General features: G+C 41.4%; 1 protein-coding gene and 1 pseudogene across 2 annotated transcripts in view; one reads left to right on the top strand and one right to left on the bottom strand.

Moving 5' to 3' along the window:
- The window catches only part of DNAH5 (dynein axonemal heavy chain 5), a 335,739-nt gene that overhangs the window by 21,298 nt on the left and 286,537 nt on the right, over positions 1 to 27,904 (bottom strand). The window contains exons 66-74 of one of the 2 annotated variants that reach the window (XM_051853566.2): positions 20,591 to 20,834; positions 19,202 to 19,316; positions 18,543 to 18,733; positions 13,367 to 13,488; positions 11,717 to 11,866; positions 6,403 to 6,648; positions 4,754 to 4,973; positions 3,309 to 3,514; positions 1,665 to 1,868 (exon numbers count right to left, since the gene is read on the bottom strand). In XM_051853566.2, coding sequence (XP_051709526.2) covers positions 1,665 to 1,868; positions 3,309 to 3,514; positions 4,754 to 4,973; positions 6,403 to 6,648; positions 11,717 to 11,866; positions 13,367 to 13,488; positions 18,543 to 18,733; positions 19,202 to 19,316; positions 20,591 to 20,834 — 1,698 coding nt within the window. Of the gene's footprint in view, positions 1 to 1,664; positions 1,869 to 3,308; positions 3,515 to 4,753; positions 4,974 to 6,402; positions 6,649 to 11,716; positions 11,867 to 12,807; positions 12,957 to 13,366; positions 13,489 to 18,542; positions 18,734 to 19,201; positions 19,317 to 20,590; positions 20,835 to 27,904 lie in introns of those variants that run through there. The other variant, XR_007922507.2, reaches the window with a different exon arrangement.
- LOC127492869 (26S proteasome regulatory subunit 4 pseudogene) lies at positions 26,162 to 27,278 on the top strand (annotated as a pseudogene).

A 27,904-nucleotide genomic window follows, 5' to 3' on the forward strand; every position in this document is an offset into this window, starting at 1 on the left:
CAAAAAACCTCCTCCACCAAAAACAGAAAATTGCCTAAAATTTGACTTGCATTTCTATGTAGAAATCTTCTCCTTAACTTAATTGTTGTCTTATTTATACTTTCCCTCCATTCTTCTCCCTTATTTTATTCCTCTTTACATAATGTCTTCTTATGAGATATTCAAATGCATTGTGAAATGGAGTATATATTTAAAAATATATATATGGGTATGCCTAAATTTACACTTTCCTAGACACTTTTCCTATTTATTGCTAATGATTTAAAGACACATAAAGTACAGAACAACAAATACATTTGTTGTTTTGAATTTTAAAAGTGTAGAAGTGGTAATATATGATAAACTCATTATGTTTATATATCAAAAAATCCTGTAAATATACTGATAAATTAATCCTTTGAGAGTAACTGTGCTGCAATTTGTTCATTCAGAGATAAATCATAAGAGACCAAAGAGAACACTAAATCATAATTTAATGAATTCAAGGTATAGAAACAGAAAATATTGTTACCTTTGATTTTTTTTAACCCCTACATGATCCCAAATTTCCTGTTAAAGTCTACTTTATGCCTTTTTAGAGAAGTTCTTCTCAACCAGGGAGAATTTCTCCCCCAAGAAAACATTTGGTAATATCTTTTTGTTTTGTTTTGTTTTGTTTTGTTTTGTTTTGTTTACAGGTGGCAGAGTGCACAGTGAGAGAGAGAGAGACAGAAAGAAAGGTCTTCCTTTGCCGTTGGTTCACCCTCCAATGGCCACTGCGGCCGGCGCGCTGCAGCCGGCGCACCGCGCTGATCCGAAGCCAGGAGCCAGGTGCTTCTCCTGGTCTCCCATGGGGTGCAGGGCCCAAACACTTGGGCCATCCTCCACTGCACTCCCGGGCCACAGCAGAGAGCTGGCCTGGAAGAGGGGCAACTGGGACAGAATCTGGCGCCCCGACCGGGACTAGAACCCGGTGTGCCGGCGCCGCAAGGCAGAGGATTAGCCTATTGAGCCGTGGCGCCAGCTGATAATATCTTGAGATATTGTTGGGTCTCACAACTAGGTGTGGGGTTGTGCTACTAACATCTAGTGGACAGAGGCCAAGGATGCTGATAGACATCTTACAATGCACAGGACAGTCTCCCACACCGAGAATCATCCGACTCCAAAAGTCACCAGGGCAAGGTTGAGAGACCCTGCCTAGAGGAAGCTCTCACACAAAGCAGGTTCCTGATACACCCATATGCTGTCCATTACACCAGGGTTAAGGGATAGATGGCAAAGGATGAGTCGAGTGGATGGAGAAACAGCAGAGCAAGTCTAAAGGATGTCTCTCCCCTGCTGCTGTGACAGCTGAAATCTCACAGCAGAGAGCTGCAGGCATCTGTGCCCATGCCCTAGTTCTGAATCTGCCCCATCTTTCATCTTCCCAAAGGGAATCACGACTGAGGCACTGGAAGAGGGGCTGCGGAAGGAATTCATGTGAAACACACACTCAGAACAAGACAAACATTTTCATCACCCAGTGAATAAAAAATATGGAGAAAGCATCTATAACAGAAGCTTTGGAATATATCACCTTTAACATTCATTTTAGAAACAGTACAGGCAGTATAAATAAATATACAAAAGGTCAAATGGCTGCAAATATTTATTCTAGGCATAAAATTCTGAAGTTGACAAACCTGGATATATTGGAGATAGTTGTCCACGGTGCTGCATTTTGGAATATTGTATCCTTGATAAAAGTTGAAATCTGGTCCAAACATATTTTCACTGAACCAAACCTTAGCAAATGTGTTCAGCAACCTCTTATCATAGTCATCAGTGACTCTGCCTCCATATTGAATCTCTCCTATCATGTAGCGGACGGTGGTCCAGGACACACCCTGAGAAAGTTCACAGAATAATTAAGTAGAACTGACTGCCACCTTGTCATTAATCTCGCTGCCAAGTAACATCTACGTATTCACCCTCATCGGCAGTATTCACACTACCAGCCTTTCCTCACCAAGAATGTGAAAGGAAGTGAAGAGACAAAATTAGATATGCAAACACAAGTTGCTACTCAAAGCTCATGTTCAGGACTTCAAATTGGCTTCTTAATGCATTCAAGTGTTTTTCAGACTTTAATATTAATGGGGAAAAAGTTTACTAATGACAATATTGAGGTGGTTCTTTAAAAAACAAACACTGCAAGAATAATCTAGACTCTCATTTTCATGTCTTAGGATTAAAAAAAAAATTATCCCCACTCTGCCCCCACAGTTGCCCACTCCAGGTCGTCATATGGAATACCACTTTGCCTTTGAGAAAGAAACAATAATAAAAATATGTCTGATCTTTCACACCTCAAGCAAGGACAGAGTCAGCCTAGAATGAAATGGCCCAAGCCTGGCCTCTCTCCCCTACCCCTACTACTAGGGCACATCTAGGCAAGGTCCAGCCTTAAAGGATCCTTGCTTCTGGCAAGAGATGATCTGAGATCGGCAGATCTTCTGGACCAGAGCACAGGTTTTCTCTTCACCAACGCCACAAGAGCTAGAGGAAGGGCTGCCAACGGCTGCCCCCTTTTTTCCTCAGCTAGGGTTTTTTGGGGACAGGGTCTGGCAACGTGATGATCTTAGCGGATAATCTGCTGAGTTCCCTGTCAGTTACCTTTCAGCCCCTAGAAGGGAATGTGGGGCCCACCTCTTTTTGTACGTACACCACTCAATGCCCTTCCCTCTTACACACACATTGCAAGCCTTCCCTCTCAAACAAAAAACAAGACAAAAATCTGCCCATGTTTTCTTGAAATAAAAAGGTAGTACAGGCGCCAGTGCAGGTCGTGTAGCGGGTAAAGCCACTGACTGCAGCCAGCATCCCATATGGGTGAAGGTTCGAGTCTTGGCTGCTCTACTTCCAATACAGCTCCCTGCTGATGTGCCTGGGAAAGCAGTGGAAGAGGGCTCGAGTGCTTAAGCCCCTGCACCCACATGGGAGACCCAAAAGAAGCTCCTCGCCCCTGGCTTCATATTGGCCCAGCTCCAACCATTGCAGCCATCTGGGCAGTGAACCAGATGATGGAAAACATATCCATATGTCTATCTGTCTGTCCCTCTCTCTCTCTCTCTCTCTCTCTGCCAGTGCCTCTCTGTAATTCTACCTTTCAAATAAATAAAATAAATCTTTAAAAAAGGCAATGTAATTTAGAAGATGATTTTGCAAGCACAGAATATCTTCGTCTTACATAATCTGCCCCAAAGCAGGGCAGTCAAGTGAGCTGGATGACCCAGGCCCACCAACTACAGGTGGTACAGGTGGCAAGGTAGCAGGTATAGCAGTACCTTTTTGACATCCATGTCATCTAAGTGGTTTTGGATGAACTGCACGGTGGCATTGAAGTCTGCTTGATTAAATTCATAGGGGATATTCCACCCTAGGGCACCAAACTTGCGCCTCTCCTGGACCGTGGAGTGCAGGAAAGCCACTGCGTACAGCATGGGCTTCCACTGGGTCCCAGAGCTCACATCCAGCAAGTCTTGGCTCACACCTGCCATTATCAGTTGGGTGAAAAAAAAAAAAGTATCATCTCTCAAATATCTTTACTTTCTATTACTTTTATAGGTAATTAATTACTTTATCAATTCTGACTATTCACTTATTTTGATTTATTTCTATGATAAGTATAATTAACTTTTGTTTGTCGAGAGGCCATTTCCAGCAGGTTAATATGGGGCTAACAATGAGATGGAAGGATAATGGCAGTTAAAATACATACTACTGCTACTATAACCACCTCTACTCATTAGCATATTATTATTATTTGGGGATTATACTTAGAACATTTACTTTTAATGAACTTTATAGTAATTAAGATAGTAATACAGAAGTGCATTATACCCCAAGAATATGATCCAAACAATTTACTCCAAATTTAAATGTTATATTTAATCATTTATTATTTGACTTTTTTACTGCTATTATCATCCACTCTATTTTATCTTGGATATTGGCTAGAATTCAAATCTTGTTGCCAAACCAATAAAATATTCACTCATATTTTCCAGACTGAAATATAATTGTTACATTATTATTCACTATATCATTTTAATTAAAATTCATTCCCATCCTCTTGGAAGGATCTTATTGTCTCTATTTTACACACAAGAAAACTGAAATACAAGCTGCTTGGGTGCCTGGCACTCAAGAGAACAAAGCACTTGTTAACACCTAGTTCCAGAATGAAGATTTTTGGCTCCAAGTCCCAGAGGCAACACTCCACAAAGCAGAGGAAGCAAAGACAAAGAGCACAAACTCGGTTCCAATCACAACTGGAGGGACATCTGAGTCTCTTTTTGTTGATTTTCTGTACTGTTTGATTTTTGACTCAGCATTCTGACAGATGGCCCTAATGACATGAAAGCAGGCTGTAACTTTGGTACAGACTCTCCTCTTAGAAGAGGCTATGGTACCACTTCAAGTACCGGGCACAAAGAGCATAAGACAAAATTGCCTATGCTTGATGTTAGCATAAAAAGGCAGACATATAGGCAAAAAAAAAAGAAGCCTAAATATAGCAAGGTTGGGAAAATAAATGGAAAAGGGAGAATCATGCTCTCTGATTCCCCAACACTGCCAGAGCGCATCCCACAAGGACCATGACAAAGGAGACTTCCCATGGTACTATCTACTGTAACTGTATTTTAGCCAATTCTGACTTTACAGTTTCACTAAGCAAACCAGTCAGTGCGAAAAATTCAAGTAAACTCAGAAGCACGCCTCGACTCACCCCCATATGTCCTTTTCAGCCCTGCCCGCAGGCCTTGTGGCGGCTCATTGGCAAATCGGATGGACATCTGAAGGAGTGTGATAGGAAACTGCTTGTGAACCTCAGTGGTCATCCACAGGCGGAAGGCATCGTGGACAACATCAGTTTCTAAAATTATGTCCATTAACTCATCCATGAAATCGAGTCCCAGATGGCAGTTCTGCAGAAGCGCCCATCCTCCCTAAGTGAATGACAGTACAAGGAAATTAGGTGATTTTGTGTTCTGCCCAAATTAACCACTATGCTTTTTGGAAATTAAATAATTACAATTTAATAGAAAAGTATACTCACCCCTTTAAATTATCTAGGTCAAATCTAAGCACACAATGCTATTTAAGGGAGAGAAGCTATATTTTTCTGTTGTTTCATACATTTGTTCCATAGTATATACTTTCATGCCAATTATAGTAAAGATCTATAGGAGTAATCATGAAAACAACCAAAATAAAACATAAAAAGAGATAATAGGACTTCCAATAAAGACGGCTGATTGAAAACATCCACATAGCTCAGCTCTCTCCCCAAATTCCATTAAACTACAATACAGGGATTTTTTAAATAAGGAATGAAATTTTTTTAAAGAGAGAGAGAGACAGAGAGAAAGGTCTTCCTTTTCCATTGGTTCACTCCCCAAATGGCCACCACAGCTGGAACTATGCTGATCCAAAGCCAGGAGCCAGGTGCCTCCTCCTGGTCTCCCATGCGGGTGCAGGGACCCAAGCACTTGGGCCATCCTCCACTGCCTTCCCGGGCAACAGCAGAGAGCTGGACTGGAAGAGGAGCAGCCAAGACTAGAACCCGGTGCCCATATGGGATGCTGGTGCCGCAGGCGGAGGATTAACCCAGTGAGCCATGGAGCCAGCCCCAGGAATGAAATTCTTAAGGACAAAGATAGTGAGGTATCTCAGTAACATTTAAAGCAGATTTAAGAAAGTTGAATCTGGAGCCAGGGTTGTGGCCCAGTGGGTTAAGCTGCCACCTGCAATATCAGCATCCCACATGAGCACCAGTTCAAGTCCCAGTTGCTCCGTTTCTAATCCAACTCCCTGTTAATGCACATGGGAAAGCAGCAGAAGGTGGCCCAAGTAGTTGGACTCTTGCCACTCATCTGGGAGAAGCAGATGGAGTTTTGGGCTCTGGGCTTTGGCCTGGCCCATTCCCCGGAACTGCAGCCATTTGGGGACTGAACCAGATGAAAGATGATCAATATCTCTCTATCCCTCTGTGTCTCTTCTCTCTCTCTGTAAACTTAACTTTCCAATAAATAAATCATTTTAAATAAATGATCTTTGTAAACAGTTTAAGATTTACCTGCCAAGAACTGTAATTAAACATCCTGGTAATAAACATTTTTATTCTAAGTATAATAATATCCACATTGTGCAAACTGACTGGGATATGGATGTTCTGTAAAAGCCAAGGCTCAGCATAAAAAGTCTGAAATTTGTATTTGCTTCTCCATGAAAATTTTCTAATAGACATACCTTTCCCTGCTTATAAACAGCAGACAGCATGTAATCTAATCTCTTAATAATTCATGATGTTTTTTATACATTGCAATTCCATAACCTGAATATCAACAGCAAAACTCAACAGACATTTGGCCTTACATGTGTCATGGTCTGCTGCAGGAGCTTTCGAGCATGGACCTCCTGGCCCTGGCCCATGGACACATAACGGGTTTCTATTTTTAATCTCTTCCCCAAGGCGATGATGGAATCTGTGGGGTCTGAGCCCATAGACAGGAGACAGATGAGTGGTGTTCGTGGATCAGATTCCTCCCATGTCTTTTCCAAGTCCAGGATAACTCCTTCTGCGTACTTTTCTCCCATGGAGTCCATGATGTACTTCCGAGCCTGCCAACAACAGTACAGGAGTCAATAAAAATAGTTCCAACTCCTTCATGCATAAATGCAGTATGGTTTCCAAAATTCATTTCTGCAGATTATCTCAGTGATGTTAATAGCCCTGCCAGGGAAATATGACAGAGGCTTTTCTCCTGTTTGTTTGTTTATACGCCCATTCCACAGGAAGAGAGGCTGTGTCACTTGCCAAGCACAAAACCATCCAGTTAAAAAACAAGTGCTCAAGTTAGATGGTTCCTGGTCTGGAGCCCATTTCATGTTGCTGGCTGCTTCTTTCTATACATAAAAAATGAAAATGTTAAGAAACCCTATTATTTGGCATGCTTTAGAGCAAATATGCTTGTATATGCATTTAAATAACAAGGAAAGCAACATAATGCCTGAGATTTAATGGGTACTTATCAAATAGACAGCAACTGAATGAATATTTATTGAATGAAATTTGTTGGATACACATTGAATGAAAGAATGAATTCTATAAAATATTTACTCTATAATCTTTCTCTCACCATTGTCACCACACCTTTCCTCATTGGCTCATATCTTTTACTATTAATTTTGGTTTGAATATAACCTATGCTCACAATATCACAGACTTTGTCAACTTTTTTATCAACCATAAAAACTTTTTCTATTCACAACACAGTTCTTCCTCAATATTATTTATTTTTCAACAAATGTACTGTATGGCCTTTAATCTATATTCTCCCCTCATAAATAATTATATTCCTTAAAAAAATTTCTCCTACATTTATGTCTTCTGCCGCCTGAAATGGGTAAAACCTTGTTTTCTCTTCCCCAGTAGGATTTCCCAGAATGATAGTTCTCACACAAGCAGAGCCCAGCAGTGGAGCAACAAGCCCTAGAAGCCTCCCAAAGGCTGGTTCCTGGAGAACCTCAAAACAGCCTCAGGAGCCTTCAAATGAATCAACATTTTTTAGACAGACCTGGACTCCTGTGGAGCAAGAATTGGTGAAACCATTATCTTAGGCTTAAAAGAACCCAGAGTTTGACTTCAGCCAGTAATTCAGTCTCTTCCTCATCTTAAATATCTAGCTATGCTCTATTCATCCCCCAGCTGAATGTCTTACCCCCAAGTCTCTAACCTACAAATTGATATGATGTTCCCCAGTGGCCTCAACAAAGGAATCACCTGAGTTGCTATCTCCTATTGCTAAGAAGGGGTAATGGGTACCAACTGAGTCTAGGCTGTTGAATGACCAGAATGGCTCAACTAGTGATTGCTCCTAGTTTGTAGGCACTCCCTAAACAAGTTTTACTATTCACAGGGCAAAATGTCCCTTTCAAAAGCAGTCTCGCATGAAATCTTCCCCATAAGAACACACACACACACACACACACACACACACACACAAATGAGCACAGCCCTGCTTCATAATATCAGAGAAGCTCTTACAGAAAGAGTGGGGACATTTTACTGTGGGTTCCCTCTCCTCTGAAGTCATAATCCCTCCCCCATAATGCCAGTCTACCCCATCAATGGCAGATTAAGAGGCATGCCAATTTGGGAAAGCAAACAGGTTTTCCTTTCTTAGTAGCTATCACTAGGTGACTTTGCGGAAAGGCTCCCCACCTTGCTTCTCCAAGGTCGAAGAAGCGGTAGTCAGAGCCCTCACTGGTAAGGCTAGCCAGTGGCAATGAAATGGCTAGTCAGTGCCATTTACTAGTTTTGGTGCTGGGAGAAGTGTTGAGGAAGGAGCATTTAGTCCATTTAAATTTGGGGCACGGGATGGGGCATGGTAGTATACCACTCATTTTCTTACTTTTCAATATTTTCTCCAGGATGGCCAGCTCCAAAGTCTCTAACCTGAGTTTAAATGCTCATACATTTTCAGCCTGTTCTAGGGATTTTAAAAGTTTGTCTGACATATTTTTTTGACCTCCTAAAAAGTCTATTCTCTGTTCACAGTCAGTGCCATTTAAGTAGTGAGCTTTGTGATCATGAAGGACATCAAAGGTTGGATGCTCAGGCACTCCCCAGTTGCATCTGTTTCTCATCCATGCGAACCTGCTGTTGTTGGAGCACCTCCAATGGTGTACCTCACTGGCACTTCAAGGCTTCCTACTCCAGAATGCTAGGAGTCCAAAATCATTAAGGGTACTCTACACATCCAGGTAAGTCATGGATTTGAAACCACAACAGACACATGCTAATGGAGTGCATTTCTTTTTCTTTCTGACTATACCTTCATTGCAACACCCTGCATTATTTTACTTAGCCAGCAGGTTAATCCTATCAGGCACTACTGGATCTCCCCATCCCAGATAATTCCTGCATTTAACTGGTATGAACCTTGGACCCCCAAGTTCCTCTTCCTTTTTTCCCAGCAGTGCTATAGGTCTTAGGGACAGAGAAGTGAACAAATAACTCTGTCCTTCCCAAAGAATGATACACACTTTGAATAATAGCAAATAACCTAGTTTTTAAGGATTCATGATTTACAGGTTAATGTGAATGCACAAAAACTGAATAATCTTGCAGAGATTTATCAGAGCAGGCTCAATTAATAAGAAGCGTTGACACTGCAGCTGCATGGATGGATGGGATTTGTTTAAATACAGAGGATGGCTGGGTGAGTCAGGATGATGAGCATGCACAGGGTACCTATGCAGAGATATCAGAACAGCAGAGAACAAGTCACTGACAGGGGACCAAAGGACATCAGTACAGCTCATGCAATGTAGTGGAATGAGGTGAAAGGTCATATCAAGATGGCCACTGACAACAGAAACTGCCTGGCAACAGGCCATGATTGGATGGCTTCGGAAACCACATGACAACAGAGCCTGACTGACGGCAGGCCATGATTGGATGGTTTCAGAAACTGCCTGGCAACATGAGGCTGACTGGCAACAGGCTGCAATTGGATGGCTTTGGAAACTGCCTGGCAACAAGCTGTGATTGGTTGGGGCACAGACCGCCCCTTGACTGGATTGGCTGGTCTTGGCTATATAAGCTGTTGTACTAACTGAAATAAACGAGTCTGCAGGCTGCTCGCCTCAGGCCTGCTTTCACCTGACTCCCAGGGGTCTGTGTGGTGACTCTGCGCCTCTTGCCCCCACCACGCTCCTCCTCTCAGAAATGAATCCACTGCGACATTGTTGAGAAATCAACTGCAACAATGTAAGAGCTGATTCAGCATGGGCCAGCCTCTTGCATAGCCTGCCAATCTTTAGGGAAAGCTAGCAGCTCATTGGTGTGAAGGACACAGAGTGCCACATTCTTACCCTGAAGAATACTTTTGTCCCAGTACCTGGACCCAGTGAGGCAGACTCAACCCTTGAGTGAGGGGATAAAATGAACAAATACATCTCCCCACTCATACTAATGTCTCTTTCTTGGGTGTTTTGAAACACAATGTTTCAAACACAAATGTGTATACAACATGAGACACTCCCCTGATGTTTCTGACATCAGGGACAGCCACATTCCACTGAAATACAACGAACAGCAATGCTTAGGGAGAGTGGGGATCGTATTCACAGTGTAGACCTTCTAATATGCTTCCCAAGAAATTGTCCACTTGAAAATCATAAAAGGAATCCAAAGAAAGATTAAGAACTACAGAGGAGAAAACACTTTTCAAGAGGGGCCTCTTAGACCTTGCTTAGGACTTGGGTACTTTATCATAAGGACCCTGGAGGCCATGGCAGGATGCTGCTATTCCTTCTGCAGTATACAGGATGGGCCCAGGTGAGCCAAAAGAAACAAAGGGAGATCAGTCGGGAAGCCATGGCCATGGTCAGCCTAGGAATGACAGCAGCCAGATAAAGATGAAAGTTACAAAGAAGCTTTGCAGACTTACATTTCAGCATTGAACCAAAGTTTTCTATGAAATATAAGAGAAGCTACTGTCGTTGAACCTTCCCTTCTATACTGCACTGAAATAGGGCAGCTCTTTGACAATTCATTTGGGCAGGATAAAAGTAATGATGTTGAGAAGAAAAACAGAAAGAAGGGTTATCTCAGTGCCCTGAGCTGCAGACCTCATTTTTCTTTTCTCCATAAATCACTGGATTGAGTTGTTTCCATGATTCCACAGTACCAAACTGAACCTGGAGGTGATTACTCCATACGTCTTTAATGCTCCCTCTGGAGAATGAAGGGGAAAATGTCCTAAATTTGATTATAAACCCCAGCCTATTGTATCCCAGGACTTATTTGGAGAGGCCCATAAGGAGTCAACCTGTGCTGAATATTAGAGCTAAACTTTAAACTCCGAAACCAACCCAGAACTTTACAGTGAGTAAATTTCAATGATGCTAGGCTAGCAGACTAGATGTCTAGGGAAAAAAATCAGCCTTCTGGAGGCAAGATTCACAATTAAAACATAAGTAAAAATTTGAACAGCTTAAGGACAACCTTCTCTCTTACATCTAGAGTCAGGATTTTTTCTAGAGCAATGACTATGGGTTTGGGAATGCTGTTCAAACCAGTAGTCTACTATCCTCTCCAAGGCCTTAACATTATACTTACTCATACATTGTTTTCCTGTGGGCAAAGTGGAGCACCTGTGCCATTTTTGAGCTAATATAAAATTACACAGAATAACACATTGCCTTTGTTATAAAGGGCTCTTCAAAATGTTCATGGAAACGGAATTAAAAGGCAAGTTTATTTCAGTGCAGAAGATTTTGAAAATCCATGTACAGTTTTTTAACATTTTCCATGTTTTTTATGCTCTGAATACTTGTATGCATGGATTTCAAAAAATTGTTGCATCAAAAGAAACATCTTTTAATTCCATTTCCTTGAACTTTTTGAAGTACCTCTATACCTATATGCCAACCTTAGAATCTTTGTTTTCTCATTTACTCTTATTGCACTACTTGGTTAAAGGATGTTAAAAAATCACTGGGCCCAAGTATATATTGCTATATGTTTAATTATTGCTTACCTTTCTATTTTCACATTTATATTGCAAGAAAATTACATAGAAGCCTACAAGAAATTCTCATGGGTACTGACATTTAAAACGTCTCCTTGAATTTAAAAGGAAATATTCTCCAGTCTTCCTATTTAAGGTATACTTTGTACCTGAGCAATGGTTCTGTCAGGACACCAGGACCTAATGAGGAGCAGACGTCTGAAGCAGTCAAGAGATTTATCGTAGGCATTTGGAAGAGGTTCCTCTTCAGGCTTTTCCTTATCAAACCAAATCTTCCACATTTTCTCATTTCTTGATATCTGAAAATACCATAGAATAAGAAATGTGTCATGCCATACAACTATTTTTAATAAAATTCATTTTTCATCACATTTTCCAGATGTGTGAAAGTGTGAAGTATGTATGAATTTTGACTATCTTTCTGATACTAATACGAAAAGTCTGATGGTTTGAAATCAAATGTGCTTTTCTCCAAAGCCAGACTGTACTAACTCCAGTCCATAGCTAGCTCTCAAATTAGGGAAAGTCTAATTTCTTCTATGCATTTTGGTAACAAATTTATCAATAGTAAGGAAATACATAGAAACTCATTTTAATTATTTTCAGGAAGTCTGATTTCTTCCACAAAATACTCTAATCATTAGGAACCAAATTTCATTCTCATAACATTTTCTCATTTCCTAGAACAATTCCTATCACCAAAAAAAAAGACATTTAGTATATGTGGACATGTATTATTGAGTGAATAGATTTTCAGCCAATATTCTTTTCATCTGTAATTTGAAATATACCATTTAATATCATAGCCAAATGAATGTTCAGATACCTGCTACCTTCAAGCAATTGGTAAGAAGTCAAAGGACACACTACATTATCCTCTAGAAATTAGAAACCAAAGGTAGACAACATTTTGTAGGTAAACATACCAAAAAACATTAGACAAACCAGTAACACCTACACATTAACATAATCTTATGTTCTTAGGTATATTCCCTTTGATTAAATCCTCAAGTGTATCTCCTGAAGTATAGTAAAAGGGAAAAAAAAGTCTAACTTGATATGTAGAAAGAATGGGAAGGGGTTTCAGGCATAAGATACAACTTCTGGTCTGGGTGAGGTCCCAGGGGGCCACTGCATGGGGGAATAAATAAGAATGCATAAACTAGGAAAGTCAAGAGCTAACCTCAGAACATTTTGCAATAAGAAAAAAAAAACTTTAATTATAGCTAAATAAAGCCACCTTTATTGCTGCCAATAGCTGCCAAATTTATTGCTGCCAATCCCACTTCTCTGTGGTTACTTGATTGTAAAGGCCAAGTATTTCCTTGAGATTCATATCCAGATGACAAAACAGTATAACGAGAAGAGCAGAAGAGGAAAAAGAAGTAACTAGACAAGGCACAAGAAAGGAAATTTAGTCGTTAGAAGCAGACAGATTATCCATATTTCCTTTTTATTTAGTCTCTAGAAAGAAGGTAAAGCCTTTTCAAGACTGAATGAATTCAATCTATCAGGTTTTCTGCTCATGAAGCTCTGAATGGTAATACTGACATATGGCCCAAGACAGGAGTAGTTACGCTTCCCGAGCACATTTCTTCCTGCAAGATCAGTATGCAATAGGTGCTGCATGCCTTAGCAGACTGTGGGTGAACTGCAAGGAAAGTCAAATACAAGTAATATTTTAAGCATGGCCATGTTAAGAAATCCCTCTTGTCTACAGTACTCGGATTTAAACCAGTGGTAAATCAGAAAGCTCCTCATCATGACATTAGCTTAAGTTTAGTCAAAGCATCAGTTACCTGATCAAGTACATCTGAAAACTGTTTAAATTTGCTAAGTTCTACCAAATTCAGCCAAGTCATATCCAGGATCCATTTGGATGGTTTTGGAGGACAGGCTTTAAGGTCTAATGAAGCACCACCTTTGAAATAAAATACACCATTTTCAGACATTGCTTGCTTTATCATGAAACCAAAAAAAAGTTTTATTCAAAAATTAACTTCAATTATTTCACTACCCTGACATTTATTAAATAAAGAAATATCAATCATAGTGAAGGACATGTTTTCAAAATTAATAAATAAATAGATGGCTTTAAGAAAACCATTTAATAATCAGAAATACAGCTCTGGGACCAAGAAAATGCCGAATTCTGCTCTAGTTTAACTGGTCAAAGTCTGGAACAAGCCATCTCATCTGTCTGGACCTCTATTTTCAAACACGTAAAATGCAAATAATGAAAGCTGGGTGTTGCGATATATGTGTGTGAAGCACAAGCACACTGAAGACATGGCAGAGAGCCTCTAAATGGCAGCAATGGTCAACATTAAGAACTGCTCAGAAGCAGACACTGGGGTGCAACAGGCTAAGCAGACCCATGAGACAGCCACATCTCATAAAGCAGTGGCTGCAAGCAAATCCTGCCACCATTTCCAGTGGTTTCCTGGAAGGCAGCAGATGATGGCACAAGTACTAGTTTCCACCACCCATGTGGGAGACTCTGGCTGTTGCAGGCCTCTGAGGAATGAACCAGCAAATAGAATATCACTCCCTCTCCCTAATGCTCTGCCTCTCTCTGTGTCACTCTGGCCTTCCAAATAAACCTTGTTATAAAAGGAATTGCCCAATGTTGGCCTTGCCTAATTTTAAATACAGAATTTATTTGGAACTATTAGTACCACCACATGTATTTGAAAGGCATCCATCTATAAATCAGTGTATCATTTACATAGATTTTGAGCACACCCAATGGCCCTGTGCTATATCACTTAGGTTTCATCAATCTAACTATAACACTTCCAGTGGGTACTGACTTATGTCTCTTGCTGATAATTTACCTAAACTCACACAACTCTCACAGCATAATAAGATAAATGATATCTAAAATGTTTTTGTTGCCCAATTCAGAGAAATTTAAAGTGTGAACAATCATGTTTTAAGAAAAAAGAAATAGGAAGTGTCCTACAGTATAAAATACCCTACTTAATAAATAACATCCAGCAAAGTATTTCAGGGAAAATATGCTGTAAACATTACCCTTAAAAGGATATAACCAATCTATTTAGCCACCTTTTAAATCCTTTTTTGAAGAGTATGCTATAAACAAATAATAATGTTTGGGATATTTATTGAGCCAATCTCAATCCTGGCACTATGTATACCACTAAGTTTTTATCTTTAGCCAAATCCATCATAGAATATTTACAAGTAAAGTAGGGCCTTAAAGCCATTTCAATGGAAACAGTAGCTCATAAAATGAAAACAGATTGTTTTAACACCAGGGAGCAGTTAAATAAACACCTAAGGACAATTTCATTGTGTTGAATAAATGTTGCACCAATTTCCATGGCAACTGCCCATTTTCCAACAAACTGAAAATAATAAACTGCACACCAGAGGCTTGGGGAATGACTATTAGCGGAAAGGAAAGGGTGTCCCTTATAAACCAAATTATTATTCATTGTTTAAGAGAAGGTAACCATGGCATGAAGATCTTGCTTTCTCAAAAAGTGTGCAATAGGGCAAAAAAAAAAAAAAAAATGACTGTAATGTGGGGAGGAGGACCTATTCCTGGATAACACAGCACCAGGTTAAACAAGAGGGTAATTCTAAATAAACTGTCAGATTGAGAATTGTGCTATCCCTTTCATTGCTCAAACTCTTCTGCTTTAAGAAAAAAAGATAAGATTGGGTTTTTCCATAATACTTTGCAAAAAAGATACATGCTTATAATGAAAGATTTGTACAAGCTGTATTACACAATCATGAAGTGTCACAGATAAGCAGACTTAAAATTCATCTAGGCGATCGATTGCCACCTAAGGGATGAGTGAACACCTGTATCAGAATATACTATTACTATTCATCTTAGCCCATTTAGGCTGCTGTAACAGAATACTGTATTCTGGAAAGTATTCTGCTTATAAACAAAAGAATTGCATTTATCACAGTTCTGAAGGCTGGCAAGCCCAATATCAGTGCTCCAGATGGTTCAGTGTCTGGCAAAGGCCCACTTTTTGCTGCACACACAGCCATATTTTCACATCCTCTTGGTGGAAGGGGCAAGAGGCATCTCTCAAGACTCTTTGTAAAGGCCTTTATCCCTCTAACCAGGGCTTCTTTGCTCCCCATGACTCAAGTACTTTCCAAAGGCCCCACCTTCTAATAGTGCCTTGGGAGTTAGAACTTTTAAATTTACGAATTCTGGGGCTGGAGACCTCAACATTAAAACCACAGCACTATCTAAATAACAGTTTATTTTAAATAATTTTAAAGTCTTTATGGAGAAAGATTACATTATCAGGTAACTCTCAACTGAACCAACTATGAAAAGACAGTTTGACAACATAATTGTGTTTCAGAGTTTCCGCTGAAACTCATTTCATAAAGCAGTGCTATAAATAGCCATCGAATTCCAAAAGCCTACAGAAATCTAACTAGTGCAAGCATTAAGCTAATTAAAATCCTGAGGAAATTTAGCAATATCTATCATTTGCTGAGCAAAGTCTCTGTGCCCAGATTTACATAAATTGTGTGAATTCTCAATAATTCTATTACATAGATTTTACTATCCTTGTTTCATAGATGCAGAAACAGAAGCTTAAAATGGCTAAATTGCCTGCTCTAGATCACACATTGGGAAAGTGGCAAAGCCAATATTCTACCTGCCGTCTTCCTTACTGTAAAAGCCATGTTTGTTCTCATCACACCAAACTGTGATATGCTTTACAGACATCAAGCAGACCTGGACACTCTGCTCCACGTTATTCCCGTGGGTAAAAGTACTTCATGCTTGAATTCACAATATCTGGAACAACAACCCATCAGGAAAGATCCCTCAGTGGGAATCAGTCACTGAGGCCAGAAATCAGTAACATCCTAGGGTTCATTGGAGAAAGCAACTCTAACATTCACATGGCGAAGTTTGTGTCTCCCCAGACACTCATCTTCCACATTTAGGAAGGTTGGAATTTTCCCAAGTTAGGAAAGTTGGAAAATAAGGTTCACATATCGGTAAGGAGCAAGCATTCAAGGGTTAGCAACAAAGAATTAGAGGGGGAGGGAAGATATCATCCATATATCAATTCTAAACTAAAATCTGTGGGAAAAAAAAAAAATCTCTTGCAACCATAAGATAGCATTTTGGTTAGGATGGTTGAAATTGGGAAGATGAGAGGTAAATTATTGGCTTTTTTACATTCCTGGTAACTAGATAAAATAACCAGGTTATTTAACCCTTAGCTGCCTTTTCTAAAAAATAAGGATAAGTAAATCTAAAATATATTCATAGGTATATAAATATGAAAATACATCTGGATTTGTGTATAAGTATTGCTATGAACCTACATCCTACCAGGCCACAGTATGTGCATATTCACTATTGCCCCCATAGAGGTCATCTTTCAGTTCTCCAGTATATCTACTTTCTATACAAAGTCTTGAAAAATCCCCTGCTAAATGAAATCGCATCTTATCTTCAAAGGCTTTGTTTAAAAAGGCATAGTAGACAACAGCATTTAGATACTAATATCACTTCAAAATGTTACAGTTTGAATATTTGTGTCCTCCAAAAAACTCGTTTGTTGAAATCTGACCTCTCAACATGATGGTATCAACACCTGGACCAGTGGGACACAATTAAGGTTAGATGGAGCCACCAGGGTGAAATGCTCATGAATAGGTCTAGTACCCGTGTAACTGTCACAAGAGAGCTCGCTTCCTCTGCTCTGCTCTATGCCATGAGAGGATGCAATCAGAAGTCAGCCAACTACAACTTGTAAAGGGAAACTCACCAGAACCCAACCTTGCTGTTCACTGATCTTGGACTTTCAGCCTCCAAAACCTTGTGAAATAAAGTTGCCTTATTCATAAGTCACCTATGCTATAGTAATTTGTTGTAGCAGCCTGGACTGACTAAACACACAATTACTTTAAATATTTTTCCCAGACATCCAAAACTGTGATGGCAAATTTATGATTTATTTCCCCAGTGGTCCAGAGAATCTGTCTGAGCAATGTTTTAAAAGATGCAGAATAAAGAATCAATGGGAGGCCGGCGCCGCGGCTCACTAGGCTAATCCTCCACCTTGCGGCACTGGCACACCGGGTTCTAGTCCCGGTCGGGGCGCCGGATTCTGTCCCGGTTGCCCCTATTCCAGGCCAGCTGTCTGCTATGGCCCGGGAGTGCAGTGGAGGATGGCCCAAGTCCTTGGGCCCTGCACCCCATGGGAGACCAGGAGAAGTACCTGGCTCCTGCCATCGGATCAGCGCGGTACGCTGGTTGCAGCGCGCCGGCCACGGCGGCCATTGGAGGGTGAACCAATGGCAAAGGAAGACCTTTCTCTCTGTCTCTCTCTCTCTCACTGTCCACTCCTGCCTGTCAAAAAAATAAAAAAAAATTTAAAAATAAAAAAAAAATAAAGAATCAATGGGATGAACTGCAGAGGTCTCACCCAGTGCACTCCATCCATCCCTCAATGACTTTTTCTCCATGTATGCCATCTCTTCTGCCTCCAACACTCTTGCTCTAGATTTCCCCATGGCCACAGACCCTTGCTTCTTCAGGTTTTTGCTCCTCTGCCTATCTCCAAGGAAGAGATCCCTTTTAACATCCCATTTAAAATCTTTAAGCCTCTGCCATTCCACCTGCCCTGTAACCCCCATCTCCCTTATCCTGCTCTCTTTTGTGCATATAGCTTACTATATACACTACACACACACACACACACACACACACATATATGTCATAATGGCTTTGTTCACTGAGCTGTCCCAAATGCCTATTCCATGGCCCAGGTACACAGGAGGTCCTCAATTAATATTCAATCAATAAATTAAAAAATGAGATATTTCACATAAGTGCAATTTTAATTGTGAGGAAATAATTTAAAAGGAGCAAACAAAAATAGTGTAAAGGGCCTTCATGATAATTCTGACATCTGCACCTGTAAACAATACTTTTCATTGTTATATGACCTTTAATAAGAGTGAGAAACTCCTCATGCTTCACTAGGTTTCTCTGGATGTCAATCTTCAGGGTAAGCAGCAGGGTAAACAGGAATTTGTGCTCCTCATACAGCCCTCGGGCAGCATACTTATAAACCTCATAGGTCATGTGCTCAATGATATTAGCAATCCGCTTGCTAGTAATTGGACTCTTGACAGATCTAGGAAGAGAACATTTAAATCACGCTTATCCCACTATCCTTTTCAATAGTCTATAACAAACAACATCTTCAATGGAGAATAAGTAACTTTGGAAGACTAATCCTTATTTTTATACATCAAGTGTAAGCCTCCTAAATCTAAAATAACAAGCATTCTCTCAACGTGAAATAAGCTAACAGAATCTTCAATTTTGTCTGAATCAATTGTACCTGCAAGGCATTATTACTCACAACATCTTGGATATTTTATAGTTTAACAGAAACACATGGAACCAAAGGAATCAAATCAATGGATAAATAGTTGGTAGTGCATTCTCTGAGCATAAAAACACAAATGAGAATGATTTGTTAACACATTAGAAATTACACTAATCTTTGATTTAAAAACAAAAAAGGAAGTTATGGATGTAATGCCCATTCATGCACACAGATGCAGTATTTAGCATAGTTTCCTGCATACAGACATACCTGGCTAAGGAAAGGTCAAACAAGCCAAGAAACTGACGGAGCGAAGTCTGATACATCTCATTAACCAAGCGCATCTCAGTGACGAGGAAGTAGAGGATGCTGCCCCGTGTGGCAACTAAAACACAAACAGCAAGGTTGCATGTGCCTTGAGAGTGCAAAATAAATGACCCATGCAAACAGGTCAGCCTAGACTCTAAATGAAAACAACAACTTAGGTTTTTATCTCGTATCAGTGGATGTCTACCAGCAATAAGATCTAGAGTAATACTCCTTCATTAATATATTTTATTCTTATTTATCAGCTTTTCTTTCCTTATCAAATGGTATTTCCTACTTCAGAATCACCAGACCTTTGTTAAATATACTTAACTATATTTTACAAAAAATAGAAAGCCACAAGAATTTAAAAGTTCTTATGCTCATACACAGTGATATAGCCATTTAGTACTTCATTCTGGAAATCCATGCCTAAGCTTGGCCTCAAGTTTCTAAGACAAGCCTTTACAAAATGAATGTTCCTTACTGATCACCATAGATGGCATTGTTTCCATTCTTTCTCCAGGAGAAATAAAGAAACTAAGGATAGCCAGTTGAACTCTTGAGCAACACTGATTTGCAGGGTGGTGGTAGAGCATGAAGACCAAAGAACCACCTCCCTTGTAAACAATATACTAGCAATTGTTATCAAATGACAAACAGTGAGCAGTCCACAGATGCCACACTAATTCTTCAGATTTCACTAATTTGTACCAGGTATATATTTGTTTAATTTCTTCTTCTTTACTTTCTAACTTAAAAATAAGTTCATGAGAACCTTAAAGGATTTGCCAATTAATGTAAATTAAAAGCATGTAGGGGCTGGTGCTGTGGCACAGTGGGTTAAAGTCGTGGCCTGCAGTGCCGAAATCCCACATGGGCACTGGTTCGAGTCCCAGCTGCTCCACTTCTGATCCAGTTCTCTGTTATGGCCTGGGAAAGCAGTAGAAGATGGCCCAAGTCCTTGGGCCTCTGCACCCAAGACCCGAAAGAAGCTCCTGACTCCTGGTTTCAAATCAGCTCAGCTCTGGCCGTTGAAGTAATCTGGAGAGTGAACCATTAGATGGAAGATCTGTCTCTGGTTCTACCTCTCTCCGTAACTCTGTCTTTCAAATAAATAAAATAAGTCTTTAAAGAGAAAAAAGAAAAAAAATCTCTAAAATATGTATACCAGTATAAAAATTTTTATCTCAAATTTACTGAAAAGTTTCCAGAAGAAATACCACAAAACATAAATGGCCACCCCACTTTCGAGTCATTTGCATAACCTGCTTACATCATTCAACTTCTCTAATTCTCATCTCTTCCTCACTCCACCCTCCTATGATATTTGTCTTCCATTATCAAACTCACCAGGTCTATATTCCTCCCGGGCTGAGTTAATTTGAATTTCGGTCTCTGCAGAAATTTCCAACTTCTGTGTCACCTCCTCAGCTGTCTTTTTTGTGTTACTCAGCACAACAATGAGACTCTCATCTTCCACCAAGGATCCCTGAGTACTTGTCAGACGGTAAAGCAAATTATCTTCCAGTTCCTTCATTCTTCTCTTGTTTGCAGTTACATCCTCCATAAGATGAGTTCTTTCTTTCTCCAATTCCTGTTAATTTACATAATGATATTTTCTTCTTATATAACAACTATTACTGGAGCATTCCTTAAAAAGTTAAGCAACCTGGCTACTCCCAAGTACCTGTACTGTATTTATCATACCTGAGGGCAGGAGATATGGATATCAAAAAAGGAGAAAGGAAATTAACAGAAGAGAGAATAGGGAGAAAACAACATAAAATTTGAAAAAAAAAATCATTATCCCTTTTTATTATCATCTACTTATTTTCTGTGGGGAGCAATCCGGACTAGACTGAGTTACTGGAATTAAGACTTATTCTATGCATCTGCTCTCCCACAATATGGCGCTGGGAGAGAAGTAAACAGCTTCTGCACAGCTGCCTCCAGTTCAACCAATAAACTGTAGGACTTGCTCCTGATTGGAGAGCAGCGTACTCGGCGTGTGGGCAGCCGAGTTGGGATTGGCAGAGGAGGACTATAAAGGAGGAGAGAGACGGCACGCACCAGGAACATCTATGGGGAACATCTAAGGGGAACATCTAGCTGAAGGAACACCTGTGCAGCCCCCGAGAAAGCCGGCCGGCGGTGTGCCGCTCCCCTGCGGAAGTGGGGAATGTGGCCAGGGGGAACTGCCCTTCCACGGAGGTGGAAGGGATAGTAGCCAACCCGGGAAGAACCAGCAGCAAACCCGGGGAAGGCCGAGCAGACGAAAGAACAGCGCAGGGTCCTGTGTCGTTCCTCCACGAAGAGGGGGAGCGACAAAATGGTGCCGTGACTCGGATAGGAAACCTAGCTCGGATAGGAAACCCAGGACGGATAGGAAACCTAGGATGGATATGAAACTTAGGAGGGAAGAAATGACTCGGATTAGGAAACCTAGGTCGGATAGCAAACTTAAGAGGGAAGAAACGGGAAGAACTGGGAAAATACCGGAGAGAGAGATTAGCAAATAGCCTAGGGAAAAGCCGGACGAAAGAGGTGCCGGAAGAAGCTGTTGAAATCCTAGGCATAGACTCAGATACGGACTACGGGGGGAGGCTGGGAGAAATCTCTAAGGTCGAAAGCGAAAGTGAAAGCTAGAACAAACAGACTCGGATGCGGACTGTGGGGAGAGGCCAGGAGAAATGAGGGAGGAGTATTGTTGGAGGAAAGCTTGGGGAAACATACCGGGTAGAGAAAAATGTTAGGGAAATTGAAGCCGTGGGGGGCAGGCCAAGGCGGACACGAAAGCCACTTTGGGGTTCTCAAGTTAGCCCGGGAATAGGGGGCGAAAAGTTGAAACCAGAAGCTGAAACGTAAGCCAGATTGGGATCCGTCTGATTAGCCCGGGGAGCAAAGGACGGGAAGCCAAACCGTGGGGCGGAGACGTATGCTGGGTTGAATTCGCCAGGCTAGCCCGGGGAACTTAGATTGAATGCTAGTGGCGGACACGTAAGCTACGCTGTGTTACTCGTGGAAGCCGCCGCGTGCAGAGAGAGCACGGGGCGTGAATAGATAGGGAACGCGGGGCTGGCGCGAGGCCGTGGTCCAGACGCGAAGGGGCGTGGAGACCGCGGAGTGTGCGCGCGAAGCCGAGCCGCGCAGAGCCGGGAGCCCGCCGGCGGGGCGAGGCGCCGGGAAGCCGCGCAGAGCCGTGAAGCTGCCGCGGGGTGAGGTGCCGAGAAGCAGCCTCGGGGCGAGCGCCGCCAGGAAGCCGCGGGGATAAGAGAAACAGAAGTTTAGAAGTAAAATGAGAGAAATAGGAATGCTGGAAGATAGAAGTAAAATGGGAGAAATAGGAATGCCCGGAGATAGAGAAATAGAGAAATAGAAAGGCCTCCCTACAACACTGCAATGTGAAAGCTTGGATTCGGTCTGCCTGATTAAGGCGATAAGCACCAGCAAGCAGCTCGACCAGAGTATGAGCTGCAGGTCACCGAAGATAGGCACGAACCAACACTAATAAGTCTCCCCCACAATACGGCAATGAGAAAGCTTGGATTCGGTCTGCCTGATTAAGGCGGTAAGCGCCAGCAGGCGGCTCGACCAGAGTGTGAGCCGCAGGTCACCGAACACAGGCACGCATCAGCGCCTAAAAACCGCCTCACAACATGGCGAAGAGAGGACCCGGATTCGGTTTGCCTGATTGATAGGACTTTTAAGAACCTGTGGCAACTCTAGCAAGCAGAGCAGAGTGTGTGCCACGGGGCACCGAAGACAGGTGCGTATCAACGCCAAAAATAAAAAGAAAGGGGGATCTGTGGGGAGCAATCCGGACTAGACTGAGTTACTGGAATTAAGACTTATTCTATGCATCTGCTCTCCCACAATATGGCGCTGGGAGAGAAGTAAACAGCTTCTGCACAGCTGCCTCCAGTTCAACCAATAAACTGTAGGACTTGCTCCTGATTGGAGAGCAGCGTACTCGGCATGTGGGCAGCCGAGTTGGGATTGGCAGAGGAGGACTATAAAGGAGGAGAGAGACGGCACGCACCAGGAACATCTATGGGGAACATCTAAGGGGAACATCTAGCTGAAGGAACACCTGTGCAGCCCCCGAGAAAGCCGGCCGGCGGTGTGCCGCTCCCCTGCGGAAGTGGGGAATGTGGCCAGGGGGAACTGCCCTTCCACGGAGGTGGAAGGGATAGTAGCCAACCCGGGAAGAACCAGCAGCAAACCCGGGGAGGGCCGAGCAGACGAAAGAACAGCGCAGGGTCCTGTGTTGCTCCTCCACGAAGAGGGGGAGCGACATTTTCTAAAGTTAAATTGTTTTCAAGTGCCTTTTGTGATTGTATATAGTACATAATCTTTGAAGGTAAAATATATTTGAAGACAAATACACAGATCTCTGGTCAAATAAGTTTACTCTGTTTCACTTCTTGTTTAAAAGCGTTCCACGATAGGGCTGGCCTTTGGCACAGCAGTTAAGATGCTTCTCAGGATGCCCAAATTCATATTGGAGTGCCAGGATTCAAGACCTGGGCCTGCTCCTGATTCCAGCTTCCTGCTAAGGTGCACCCTGGGAGGCAGCAGGCAATAGCTCAAGCGGTTATGTCCCCAGCCACCAAGGTGGCATTCTCCTGGTTCTGGCCCAGCACAAGCTCCTGTGGGCATTTGAGGCATAACTAGCATAGGAGACCTCTGTTTGCCCGTGTGTGTGTGTGTGTGTGTGTGTGGTCGGAGATAGAGGTGTCATTCAAAACAAATAAAAAAAATCAATAAACAGTGTTCTGCTATTGTGTGGATGTGGTTATTTCAAACTTGGTAGTTCAAACAGTATCTAATAATAAATTGAAATGCAAATTTCCAAAAACTTAGGCAAGCAATCTAAACTGATGTTGCAGATACATTTAGATTGAAAAGTCTTCTAAGGCCTGAAAAGATATTATTCTCTCAAAAAAAAAAAAAAGTGAATTTGCACATCTTCTATGAAGGCCCTTTAAAGATAGCAGGGAGAACAAGGCCTTGAAGTATCATGGTCCTTGCTGATTGTTTCTTCCTCTTGGTAGCCTGGTGAGGGAAAGATGGAGGAAGGGAAAGAAAGAAAAGATAGGGCCAGAGAGGGTGGGAGAATGGAGAAGTATACATGACGCTGGACAAGACCAAGAAAGCATGAAGCTCAGAGGCTGCAGACAACCAAGAAAACATGATTCCGGCACCAAGTTAAGTTCCATAAGGAGAATGCAATTGTTACATGAGAGACTCTAACATTGAAGCTAAAGAAAAGCATCAAAAATGGAAATGACAATGAGTAAATAGTATTTAAAAATTTAAAAAGAAAGATATGCATTAGAGAAATAATTCAAAAAGCATTCCAGATACAGTATCCATTGACAATTTACCCAAATTTAACTGCATTAGTGTTTATAATTCCATATAAATACAATACAGGGAAATTAGGGTTCAATGCAGGTGACCTGAATAATAAAATCACAAGGAAGCATTGCTGGCAGTTCTGATTGTGACTCAGAACTGATGGCACCCTGCTCAAATTCTTAGGTCAGCCTCAGAAAGGTAATTACTCAACTGGGTATTCTGGACATGGATCAGTAGGTTTTGCAGGTTCTACTCCATACTGAGAGGACCAGAAAGCTAGAGCTGCACAGTGATGAATCTTAGGGAGCCACACATACATGCTAATGGGACTACCCATTAATGACATGACCTCCCTTTGTTATGATCCAGTTCTCACACAAAGACCAAGGGAAAGGAGAAGCCAGTCCTTTCATTTCAGTGATTTGATAGTAATTCCTTTTTAGTACTTTTTTTATGCATTTAGGAAAAATATTCTTATAACTCTATAAATTTCATCTTTGTTTTAAAAACTATTGACATAACTCCAAATTTAATATTTCAAAGTTCCATAAGCTCCACATCATATATCCTTTAAATGCCTCCACTTGAGTATCTAAGATACATCTTCTACTTGGCACCATTAGCAGAAGTTCTGATCCACAGCCTTCCCCAGCCCAATAAATGGCAGCCTCATTCTTCCAGCTGTTCAGACAAAACCTTTCAGCCCTCCTTGATCACTTTCTTCTCTGAAACTCCACAGAAAATTCATCAGAAAACCCCACCAACTCCAAGTATAAATTCTACACTCATCATTTCTCACCCCCTCCCCCAGCGGCACCAACCTGACATGATCTATCATTATTGACTCCTCTAAACTATAGGTTCCAAGCAGGCCTCCATCCTCCCCCACTCACAGGCAGAATAGAGCTACTAAAATACAAATCCTCTCCCCAAACCCTCCAAAAGCAATCATCTCACCCAGAATAAAACCTAGATTTTTTCTAAGACCTATGAGGCTCCACCAACTTCCCCCTCTTCCATTATCACCATCTTTTTTTCCACCTGTTTTTAGTTACAGCGGGAAGCTTCCATAGAGGTTATTTTAATTCATTTATTCGCTACATGGGAACTCAAATTTCAGAAAATATACAAATTAGTACCAACAAATGACATTTAATGGTTGCTATAAAATTCATTTCCATAAAGTTAAAATAAAGGCTCTTACACTATGACTACACTAGGAAATAAAAAAATAACAAACTGAAAAAAATCAAATAATTTTTACGGCTATATTCATAGATTTAACACACTTTCATAATCATTTTTGAGTTCCTAAAGGTGAACATTATAAAATTCCTCACCTGAAGATAGGTAAAGAAAAGAATGTAAGATAGTGGGAGAAGATCAAGAAGATACAACATTTGAATCACAGATCCCGGGACCTATTTGTTACATGACTTTGGTCTTGTTCTACAATTTTATCAGCCTCAGTTTTTTCATCTGAAAAGCGGAAAGACAGCTCATACAGTAACTGTGAGAATATCACCAGCAGTGCAGTAAAGATGGTGTCTATTCAAACAGATGTCTCTTCCCTTCCATCTCTATGCTAAAACTGGGGCATTAGACAACCAAATCCAGGAAATTAAGGAATCTGTGGTGCTTCCTCTCATTCATCCTGAATACGCTGAAGAGATAGGAATAATGTTCCCTAAGGTAGTAATTCTCTACTGTCCACCTGGCATAGGTAAAAACCCTGTTAGACAAAGCAGTACCAAACCTCAGTCACTTTGTTGAGAGTGGTTGGCTCTGAACTTACTTGGTAGTACCTAGGTAATGATCCCAGGCCCATAATGGAACTGATGCGAGTTGCTGAAGAATATGCCCAATCCTTTGGTGTTTAGTGCTGAAACTGATGCCACAGGGAAAAAATAATATGACCCAGGGCTGGCGCCGTGGTTCACTTGGTTAATCCTCCGCCTGCAGTGTCAGCATCCCATATGGGTGCTGGATTCTAGTCCCGGTTGCTCCTCTTCCAGTCCAGCTCTCTGCTGTGGCCCAGGAGGGCAGTGAAGGATGGCCCAAGTGCTTGGGCCCCTGCACCTGCATGGGAGACCAGGAAAGAGCACCTGGCTCCTGGCTTCAGATCGGCACAGTGCCAGCCGTGGCGGCCATTTGGGGAGTGAACCAATGGAAGGAAGAACTTTCTCTCTCTCTCTCTCTCTGTCTATAACTCTACCTGTCAAATAAATAAAAATAAATAAATAAATAATATGACCCAAATTCTGGTGGTGAATGGCAAATTCAATAAATAATGTTGGAACTATTGCACCATTTGGATAGGTTTGATGAAAGAGGAGACATGCAAGTTAAGACAAGCCACATAGAAACTTTGTACCCAGTGCTTGCCAGAACAGGTCACATTAACAGGAAGATCATGCTCCCACCCGTGCCTCCAGACTTAGAAGCACATTTTTCAGATTCACTTGAGCAGGATGGTGCTGGCCAGTGATGTAACCCCTAGATGGCTTGATTACCACTAAAGATGAGCTCTCTGGAGCTGACATCAATGCAATCTATACAGAAGTTGGTCTCATACCTTGAGAGAATGTAGAATGAAAGCAATAAATGAAGCCTTCAATACAAAGAAAATGTTCTATATAAAAAACAAGAAAGCACCCATGAGAGACTCTGTCTCTAGTAAACCACAGGTGCCTTCAGCAAAATGGGAGTTTTCCTGACCCCTGAGACAGGTGAGTGTGGGGAAGTTGCCCAAAAAAATTCACTACCATCCAGGTGGAGAGGATTCAGCAATATCAACAGATCCAGAAATGGGGGAAGAGCAGATGCTGCCAAAGAGAAAGTCTCTTACAGAAAGTATACTACATAAACCCCAACAGAAGTGGCTTAGAGTCGCTCACTTCTTATATCATGAAACTTTACTGGGGAGAGAAATATATATATAGTTTAGCTCTTATATTACAATGTGGAACAGGGTAAGATGACCTTCTCTTATTATGAAAGAATGAGTGTCGTGCTACTCTGGCCACATTTTTGTAAGGCTTATTTACTGTGAAGCTGTAAAAGATTCTGATGAGATGATAGGAAAGGAGCAATTTTCTCAAGACACTCAATTTTCTCAAGAAGAAAACTCCTGGCACTTGATCCACATTGGCTGTACAAGGCTATTCAAAATTGTTCAAAAGACTAGAACATGTTCCTACTTAAAACAGTTGCAACAATTAAATGCTCAGTGTTGTTGTTATTGGGTTTTGTTTTGTCACCACTAAAATCTGTAAGGCCTAATTATTTGTTCCAAGGGAACTG

The sequence above is a fragment of the Oryctolagus cuniculus genome, chromosome 14 (genome assembly GCF_964237555.1).
Source record: "Oryctolagus cuniculus chromosome 14, mOryCun1.1, whole genome shotgun sequence".
Lineage (NCBI taxonomy): Eukaryota > Metazoa > Chordata > Mammalia > Lagomorpha > Leporidae > Oryctolagus > Oryctolagus cuniculus.